Here is a 9,938-nt window from a genome sequence, read left to right on the forward strand (position 1 = left end):
GGACGGCGGCTGGTCAAGCGGGTACGCGGCAGCGTTTCGCTGCCGGCTTCGATAACAGCCGCAGTCCTTAGGTCGGTAGGTTACGAAGCTCCTCGAGCTTTGCTGTCAGAGGTATTTTGGTGCTTTAGTGCAAAAAGACTGGCTGTGCTGGCTGTAGCGTGCTCGGCTCCGTGAGGAGTGCTGATGGAAAACATCATCCCCTAAAATTCTGCGCCTGTTGCCACTTGCAACAGTCCTACCTTGTGGCACAGTGAATTCAACGTAGGCAGCAAGGGGCTGCTTCGGCTTGTGACAAATACTTAATACTCTCTGTACTGTTGTAGGCTTGGTAGATCACTTTAACTGCAGAGATTTTTTTGCAAGGTGTGATTTGATAGGCATTGGCTGCAACTCGGGGGAGTTGTGCTGGTGGCGATGAATTAACCTGTTGCATGCTTGTGTGTTTAAGTTACAACATGGTGAAGATTGGGCTAAGTACTGTCAAAACTGAATGAAGCAGAGATCCTGTTCAACTGATTAATAAAGTTCCTGAAAACTTAAAGGAGAAGGGTATAAAGTTTCATACGTGTATGTTTTTTTGACGTAAATGAAGACTGTAATAAGGCCTCGTTTATGCGTTATGAAAATTGAGTCGTGTTATGCTATAACCTACGCTTTCTGACTTTTCATGTTGTCACGAGCTATTTCTTTCACTTAGCAATTTGATCAGCCGCTTCAGAGCTTAACTGAAGTTTCTGCGTGGTGCTTTTCACAATTTGCATATAAGTATTTACTATTGCCCTTAATTTTTCTTAGAAACAAACCGTATGTAACTTACATTCTTTTGCTACTTTTCATTTGTAGGGATTAGCAGATACAGCTAAAAAGAACTTTGGTGGTGGAAACACTGCTTGGGAAGAGAAGACGCTGTCAAAATATGAATCCAGGTAAGCTGTCTGAGGACTTCTCATTCAGCTACGTTTCATGTCCGCTGTGCGTAACTTCACCGTACCGGTGTTTGTCTGGAACTTAAATATTGAAAGTTTCACATGTCCAAGTCTTAAATTATTATTGATTAAAATGTAACATTGCATTGTAAAGACTGAAACCCCTTATTAATGCCTTTATTTGTCTTGTTTCTGAAAACGATGGAAGTTAATACCATCATTGGTCATAGTAGTTTTTTTCTATTTACCCGTTGAAGTCCTAAAATAATGATCTTAAATAATGGTCAATAGTTAATTGATAGTTATAAAAGGTGTGAAGTACTGCAATACTTGTTTTAGAACTAAAAGCAGTATCTCCTCCCTAGAGTCGTCACTATTTCAGTGCTGAACAGAAAACCAGAGGAGTTGCAGATTACTGTACTCTTTTGTATATATGTTTGATTACTGAGCAAAGTGATCTGGTATCTTTCTTCCAAATTCACTTAGTAATTTCCGTCGGAGCATTGAGGTGTAAGGGTGGGATTTCTGAACCTCAGTTACTGTGAGCTTAGTGGGCTTGTATCAAATATTAACAATACATGAAATTTATTGTTGAACTTAGGAGAAAAATACTGCACTCAAAATTTGCTGGGAAGCTAAAAATCTATCAAACCTACAATCTGCAGACATAATAAACACAAGAACCACTTTGGCTTGCTTGCAGTCATCCTTCTAATTTTTTTGGCTGGAGTAATGTTCATTAGTTATTTATTCTGATATTTGCTTTGTTTTGGAACTAATTCAGAACACACCATAAGCTGATACAGTATTCTAGTCTGAAGTCTAGCTTCTCTGTCATGTCTTGAGTGGTGTCAAATGTTTAAATTAAACTTATGATTTTCCTTCTCTGCTTGTAGTGAAATTCGTCTTGTAGAGATCATAGAGAATCTGTGTGACAGTAGTAACTTTGAATGTAACAACATGGTAGAAGAGCATGAAGAACATATAGAGAAATGGTGGTTCAAACTGTAAGTATCAAATTTTTTTGTGGAGATCTTTGTGTGGATACGTTATCTGAGAGGATGAACTACTAATGTTAAATCTTGTGCCTGAACAATAGCAGCATGGGTAATTCTTCATTATCCTTCAAGAGTTGCCATTGGGTACAGCTGGGTTCAGGCTGACTTTTAATAGCATGTGCCACTGTACTGTGTTCTCTTTTATTTTCAATTCCGGAAGCATTGCACCAAAACATCCAGTCTGGCTTCTCATACACTGTCTACTCAGTTACCAGTGGGGTGTTGAGGCAAACTAACATCGGAAAACTTTGAGGTTTATTACCTTTTTTGTTTTCCTTTGTCATAAAACTGCAAGGGACTCTTTGGTTCCTAAGGGTTTTTTGTTTGCTTGCTTTTTTTTCCCTGAAACATTGTTTCGTTCTCCTGGCAATCAGAAAAATAGTTGATACTAATAAATCTAGAAGTTGGATCTCTTGAGGATGGTAGTGTAGCAGCTGACTTCTCTATCTGCCTTCTAAGCTTGCCTGTGATTTCTGTTACAACTAACCTTTTGATATACCATTATAAAATATAATTAGTGCAAGGATGGCATTGTAGCATTTAAATCTCTTAAGATCTCTTTTTTTTTTTTTAATTCCAAATCATGTTTCTTCTAAGTAATTATTTTACTACTTTAGGCTGTCAGCACTCCCAATCAGCTAGAATTCAATAGGGTGAACTGACACTACAATGTTTCATAACTGGATAAGGATTTTTGATAACCCACTTTACTCTTAATGACTGCTTTATCCTTTTACCTAACTGTACAGGATTGTGTATACATTAACATGCCAATTGAAGGGAGCAGAATAGCATAGCGTAGAATATTTCCGTTGGAAGGGACCTGCAATGATCATCTAGTCCAACTGCCTGATCAATTCAGGGCTGACCAAAAGTTAAAGCATGTCATTAAGGGCATTGTCCAAATGCCTCTTAAACACTGACAGGCCTGGGGCATCGACCACCTCTCTAGGAAGCCTGTTCCAGTGTCTGACCACCCTCTCAGTAGACAAATGTTTCCCAATGTCCAGTCTAAACCTCCCCTGGGGCAGCTTTGAACCATTCCCACGAGTCCTGTCACTGAATACCAGGGAGAAGAGATCAGCGCCTCCCTCTCTACTTCCCCTCCTCAGGAAGCTGTAGAGAGCAATGAGGTCGCCCCCTCAGCCTCCTTTTCTCCAAACTAGACAAACCCAAAGTCCTTAGCTGCTCTTCATAGGACATTCCTTCCAGAAAGGTGAGCTATGCAACCCAGAGTCTTAAATTCGTCTTAAATTTGCAGAACTGAAAGAAATGGGTCTTAAACTAGAGAATTTAACAAAGTAGACTTCTTAAAATAAACAAAACCATTCATAAAATACATTGTTTTTTGGAAAGTTTCTGAAGACCTTTTGAGTGCAATTGATTAACTTTGCCTTCTGTCCTTTAACCTGCAATATCCAACTGTCATTCAGTTTCTGTGGTAGTTTCCAAAGACAGTCTTTGTCCATGAATACCTTAGATCTTTTTTTATAAGTTGTTACATCACATGTGGTACTTGGTAAATTTACTTTTCAGGGCCTGAGCCTTGGAGTCAATATGGTCAGGCGTAATAGTTTAGAAAGAGAAGCTGTACATGCCTCAGGAGTTGCTGAAGACTTCCGTCAGGCTACAGAATATCTAAGTTTTTCCTTTAGTAAAGTTTTTGAGACTTCAGCATCAGTGTGATACTGAGATCTGTGAATTGTCATTCAGAACTGGAGCAGTCCTCATGCTAGCTTGCAAAATAATATCTAGCGATTTCCTTGTTAGTTTGGGATGTATGCTAGTGCTAGAGTAACACATAACTAACTTCTTATTATTTTAGAAGGAGTTTTTTTTTATTACTTGATTCATGCTAAAAAAGAGGAGAAATTTTAACAGGTACCCTATCGTCAGGTTGGCAAAAATTTGAGCAAATGTTAATATCTGTCCTGGGTTATCTTCTGCATAGTTAAGATAAGGACACAGCAGTTATCTTTAAGAGGAAGACATGAATAAGACCATCTAAACTATATATAAACCTTCCCTGAAAATAAGGTGTTTAAAAAAAAAAAGGGGGTGTGTGTATGTATCAAGATGAATTGATTTTATTGGTTGCTCTTATTTCACATTTTTCGTAAATATAATTATAAAATTTGAGTAGAGTCTGTTAATAGTATTGTAGTTTAAAAGGTAAATTCACCTCAAGTTGGAGGACTTCTAGAAGTCGGTTCCTGAAATAAGATTGTCTTTAGAAACTTATTTTTCCTGCTCTGATCTGTCACGTGCAATAGGTTTCTCTACAGCGTTGTGCAGGTTCAGTTGTGTGAGTTGGCTTTCAAAGAAGCTTCATTCTTTTTATTGATAAGTGAATGTCTTTCATATACAGAAAGAAGAAGTATCCTGATTTGTTTAAGTGGCTTTGCATAGAAACAATAGAAGTTTGCTGCCCTGCTGGAACTTACGGACCAGATTGCCTTGGTAATTTTTCTTTTGAAAAATACAGTAGCAGATAATGTTCTTTTTACCCGTTTGTTTCAGTCTTTCATAACATGGACAAATCCATGAAGTATGATATTTTGCGTGAGACGCCAGCTGCTGTGTAGTATGTATCTGCTTGCTGCCTGACAGTTAGGTAGGTGCCTTGTGAGCATCCTGCCTGAAGAAAAGTCTTCTGAGCATGAAGTAATGTACAGAGCTATCAAGGGTACTTACATGTGCAGAATCCATCTGGTCTGATGCTCACATCCATACCTGACCTATGCTTAAAGGCTCTCTGTGACATCAAGTCTGTTGTTTAGGTGGCCTTTCAGAAGCTATGTAGACACAGTCCTTGACCAGTTTCAAGAGTAAAATGGCCAAAACACTGTTGGGGATTAAATGAAGAAATTCACAACTGAGGATTGGTTAAAAAGGCAATGGGAGAAATTGGATGCAAGTAGGTGGGAGACAATTGGATGAAAGTAAGGTCTGTGATAACAGAAGTGATAACAGAGGTATTTTGGCCCCTGACGTTTGTATAACTTATAAATCTGTAAAACCTCACACCTTGCTAGAGATCAGCTTTGTCCTCTTATATTGTTAAAAATTAAGTGCCAATTCCCAATATTGGTCTAAATGATTGCTAATAAGTTCTTCCAACTGCAGTATGAGCATTCTCAGGAAGCTTTAGCCAGGAAGCTAGGAAAACAGATAAAATTCTAAGCCATGGTCTTTACCCAAAATTAAATTTATAACTGAACTTTCCTGGAGATTGTTTTGAGTTCCTCTTATACTTGAATATATTACTGAGCATTCCTTGTTGCAAGCCTTTTGGTTGTTCCCAAGGGAAAAAAGGTTTTGGCAATTATATCCTGGTTTAGTGTGACTTTTTTTAACATTTTACTGTCTATGAAGAGGGAGGGACTTCAGGTGCTTGTGGCTCAGAATAGGATTTTATTTCCTTTAACATCTGATTTAAAAGTATTTTTGATCCTTTTTAGCTTGTCGTGGTGGATCGGAAAGACCTTGCCATGGAAATGGCCACTGTAATGGTGATGGTACCCGAGGTGGAGATGGCTCATGTAGCTGTAACAAGGAGTATACAGGAGATTTTTGTTTGGACTGTTCCAATGGTTACTTCAGTACCTTGAGAAATGAGACACATTCTGTTTGTACAGGTAACAAAGTCTTTGACGCATGCTTAGATCTTTGTCTTCCTTCTTCAGTTTTTGTAAACAAAACTAGAAACAATTTAACCTGACAAATGTAGCAACAAAGAATAGTTATAGTTTGGTCACTCAGCTTTAACCATAAATGACATGTCAGTCAGTTTGGTGGAATTCTAAGGTTTTGCTAAGTCATCCTTCCAGACTGCACTTGATTTCCCACCCCCGCCTTAAATTAAGAAGCAGAATTCATCTATGTCATGAGGGAGGCAGGAGGGAAGAGCAAGCTTTGCCTGCCCCTCTGCCCCCCAAGTACTGTACAAAAATCTTGAGCTGAAATTGCTGCATAGTGGACTACTTCGAAAGCTAGGTTTTCCTCATGTCTCAGGTAAGCTTAACTGGAGTAAATGGGCATGGAAATGGCTGATCTGTACTGTAGACTACATAGATTCCAGTTAAGTATGTCTAAGCTTAATTTTGAAACAAAGTCAGGTTGTAGGAATAAACTTCTTCAGTTAGTCGGATTTTTGTCTCTTTTTACATCTTGAATGAGATTCTGCAGCAACTAAATTCTGACCATGGGGTCTAATAAGATTGTTTTTCAACACGATCTATGTTGGTTTTTTATCTGACTGTGTAGTAATTCTTCTGTATGATTTGTTTTATATTACAATATATAACATGCATATGTTATATATATTGTGTTATATATGCATGTAATACATCTATAAAATACGCATACACGACTGGCTTTCTAGTATGTTTCCTTGTGAAGTTCTTCAGACTAGTATCTCTTCACACATTGCTCTCATAGCTAGTTGCAGATAAAGTAGTCTGAGGATTCGTTAGGTAGGAGTGCTGAGTCTAGTGTTTAAGCTGTTGTGCCAGCCTTGAGTGGCTGAGCAAAGTTTACCTTCTTGATCTCCTCTTCCCAAATATTTTAGAAATGGGACCTGCTGCTTCTAGTCACTAGAAGTTCATGGCACTGTTATAAGTGGTGCAGATGACTGTAATTGCCAGTTTTGGCATCCTGTTTTTTTGGGGGGTTTGTTTTTTTTCTTTTTGTAGGATAGAGCTGCATTTTTGTAAATGATATCTCCACAAAGTCAAGATTTAATCTTGTGAGTGGGAGGATCAAGCTACTAAAATATGATAGCTCCCAGTGAATCCTAAATAAGGTTTTCTTTGAGAATTTGTGTGCCCAAACTTGTCTTGGAATCTCTCGACAAAGCTCAGATTGTACTTTTCTCTTATGTCAGCCTGCCACATTGCCTGTAAAACTTGTACTGGTTCAAGTAACAAGGACTGCCAAGACTGTAAGGAAGGCTGGATTAAAAATGAAGAAGCAGCTTGTGTGGGTGAGTAATGCTTAGTAGACTTCAAACAGGTTTTGTAGCAAGATTGGCTAATGAGATTAGATGACATCACATCGTTTTATTGTATTTTATGGAAGTGTTCCGTTAGTTTAGACTTCTATAGCTTGTGATCTCTCTCTTCCAAACTTGTTTCACGTTGCAGGAAAATATTTCCTCCCCACTGATCACCTGATGATTATAATTGTCTTTATCAAACTGTTCACTATGTGTCTTTTTAGCTTAGTGGAATACAGATAGCAGCAAGTGGGGTGTTCCTTGTAAGACATGGTTTTTGTGTTCATTTGAATGCTAAACAGTGTCCTGCTCTTGATTTAAACTATTTTATCAACTACTGGAAGATTCTTGTCAGCTTATCTACATATTTTGTAGTAATTGCACAATGTGTGTGCACAACACGCATTACTGTATGTTTATAAATGCTCAACCCTATTAGAGTTCAAACCTTTCACTAAAAGCCAGGCATACTAATTTTTCCCATTACTGGAGAGAAATACCAGGAGACATCAAGCTCAGTGCTTCCATTAATCTCTTATCTATTCCTAGCTTAGCATTTCTCTTGGTTTATGAGGAGATACGTATGAAACATTTAAGGAAAAACCCAAGTACTAAAAATACTCCCAATGCAGGAACGCACTAGGGGGAGAGTAACACATTTTGTTTAACTGGTTGAATTTGACCAGTTAAAGACCCTTAACATAATGTCTGGAAACAGTATCTTAGAAATTACATGAACACCATTTATTTTTAAAAGTGCTAACGAGAATTAGGATTTGAATTACAGCTCCTGAGGTACCTGCTTAGGCAACTGTTGAACGCTCCAAGAGCGTTTTTAAGATGCTCCAGTATTGTCTTCTGTACAGCTGGTTTTTTCCAAATAATCATTGCAACTGATTAAGTATAAATTAATTGAGTAATAGGTAGGAATTATGTCTGCAGTAACAGATGAGATAGCAAGGGGACTGAAATAGCCTTTCTCTGTCCAATTTTTTTAGTTGTGAGTACTGTTGTGCTCTTTCCTTGAAATCACAAGACTAGCATGTTTTAACTTCCCAGGTAGAACTGGTTTTCAGCTTGACTGGTCCTAACCACAACTTGGCTTTCTCCAATTTGCTTTCTGTAGAAAACTAAGCAGTGTATGTGTGTGCATTTGTGTAATTTTTTTAATACTTTAAAAACTGCCATAGCTTGGTGATATAGGAGTAGAGAAATCAACAGTATTCCAGAAAAGTAGTCTGTCTGCTTATTTGTTATGCTGTTTGCATAAAAAGCATAAATGCGTGCAAAACACTGACTTGAAAATGACAAGGATGGCAGGTATTCTGGAAGTTTTATTTAATTTGAGCTCTTGAATTTCTGATGTGTCTGTTATTGTCATCACAAAACATCTTCTGAGGATCAGTTTTGATTTGTTAATGTGAGTTTAAGCTGAACAAAACAGTATATGTTACCATGTTGCTTTTATGTCTAACATGTTGTGTATCTGATCCTGAACTCATTGTAACAATTACTCTCAGTGCAGTGGGTTTAAGTTTGTAGCTTCTGTGGGCCAGTTCTTACAACATCTCATAGCATAGCATTCAAGTATTAATCTGGCTATTTAATCATGACTACTATTTTAGGTAACTTGTCACTTTTTATCTTTCAGATTTAGATGAGTGTGCTGCTTCTCCTTGCAAAGATCACCAGTATTGTTTGAACACAGATGGATCTTTCTCATGCAAAGGTTTCTTTTTAATCTGCTGTTGTACTTTATCGTCTAGAATTCTAATCTAATGCTAGAGGTAATGCTAGGAAGGGCGTGATACCAGGCATTTAGTACAATGTGGTCCGGTCCTGACTGGGCATGGGGAGGACGAGGCTTTAGATGTATTGTATGAGGAAAGCAAGAGAATTCTGGTTATTTCTACTCTGCTCTTGTGAGACCCCACCTGGAGTAGTGTTCAGCTCTGGGGCCCCCAGCACAAGAAAGACACGGACCTGCTCGAGTGGGTCCAGAGGAGGACCACAAAGATGATCAGGGGGCTGGAGCACCTCCCCTATGAGGACAGGCTGAGAGAGCTGTGGTTTAGCCTGAAGAAGAGAAGGCTCTGGGGAAACCTTATTGCAGCCTTCCAGTACTTAAAAGAGGCCTACAGGAGAGATGGGGAGGGACTCATTGTCAGGGAGTATAGTGATAGGATGAGGGGTAACGGTTTTGAACTGAAAGAGGGTAGATTTAGATTAGATATTAGGAAGAAATTCTTTACTGTGAGGGTGGTGAGACACTGGAACAGGTTGCCCAGAGAAGTTGTAGATGCCCCCTCCCTGGAAGTGTTCAAGGCCAGGTTGGATGGGGCTTTGAGCAACCTGATCTAGTGGAAGGTGTCCCTGCCCATGGCAGGGGTGTTGGAACTAGATGACCTTTAGAGGTCCCTTCCAACCCAAACCATTCTATGATTTCTTGGGTGGTAAGCTGCCTCACTGTAAGGGCAGTACTTTAAACCTCGGATATATGAATTTTTATGTTTAAAATATTTTATATTTAGCATGTGATGCCAGCTGCATAGGTTGCACAGGGGAAGGTTCTGACAAGTGCAAGACCTGCGCATCTGGATACATGAAGGAAGATGAAAAGTGTACAGGTTGGTGGATTTAGCAGTACATGGTAGAACACCAGTTAGCTCACTCTTGGTTAGCCACGCTGAGGACCTGTAAAGTATGTTCGCGTTTGTCTGGTTCAGTTTTCAAGCCTATCAAAATGAACCCAGTTGTTCTGGTATTAGCAGCAAAGACTTTCTTTACCACTTCCTTTATATTATTGAGCTAATATGCATGACAAAGCTTAAAAGGTGAAACACTCCTACAAAAGGAACAAAGTATTTTATAGCAGGTTCAGGAAATAAATACGTGAGTCTCTTGTCAGTTATCTACCACTTCATTAGAAGCGTGCATCTATATTCATTTTGTAACAGA

The 9,938-nt window shown here is 38.7% G+C and overlaps 1 protein-coding gene across 1 annotated transcript in view; it reads left to right on the plus strand.

Annotated features, from left to right (window-relative positions):
* Positions 1–9,938, plus strand: part of CRELD2 (cysteine-rich with EGF-like domains 2) — a 16,644-nt gene that overhangs the window by 3,869 nt on the left and 2,837 nt on the right. Inside the window, exons 2-8 of the mRNA XM_009318771.1 lie at positions 844–926; positions 1,823–1,933; positions 4,353–4,444; positions 5,446–5,622; positions 6,870–6,968; positions 8,632–8,709; positions 9,512–9,605. Coding sequence (XP_009317046.1) covers positions 844–926; positions 1,823–1,933; positions 4,353–4,444; positions 5,446–5,622; positions 6,870–6,968; positions 8,632–8,709; positions 9,512–9,605 — 734 coding nt within the window. The remainder of the gene's footprint in view (positions 1–843; positions 927–1,822; positions 1,934–4,352; positions 4,445–5,445; positions 5,623–6,869; positions 6,969–8,631; positions 8,710–9,511; positions 9,606–9,938) is intronic.

Source organism: Pygoscelis adeliae, unplaced genomic scaffold, assembly GCF_000699105.1.
Source record: "Pygoscelis adeliae isolate BGI_AS28 unplaced genomic scaffold, ASM69910v1 Scaffold12, whole genome shotgun sequence".
Lineage (NCBI taxonomy): Eukaryota > Metazoa > Chordata > Aves > Sphenisciformes > Spheniscidae > Pygoscelis > Pygoscelis adeliae.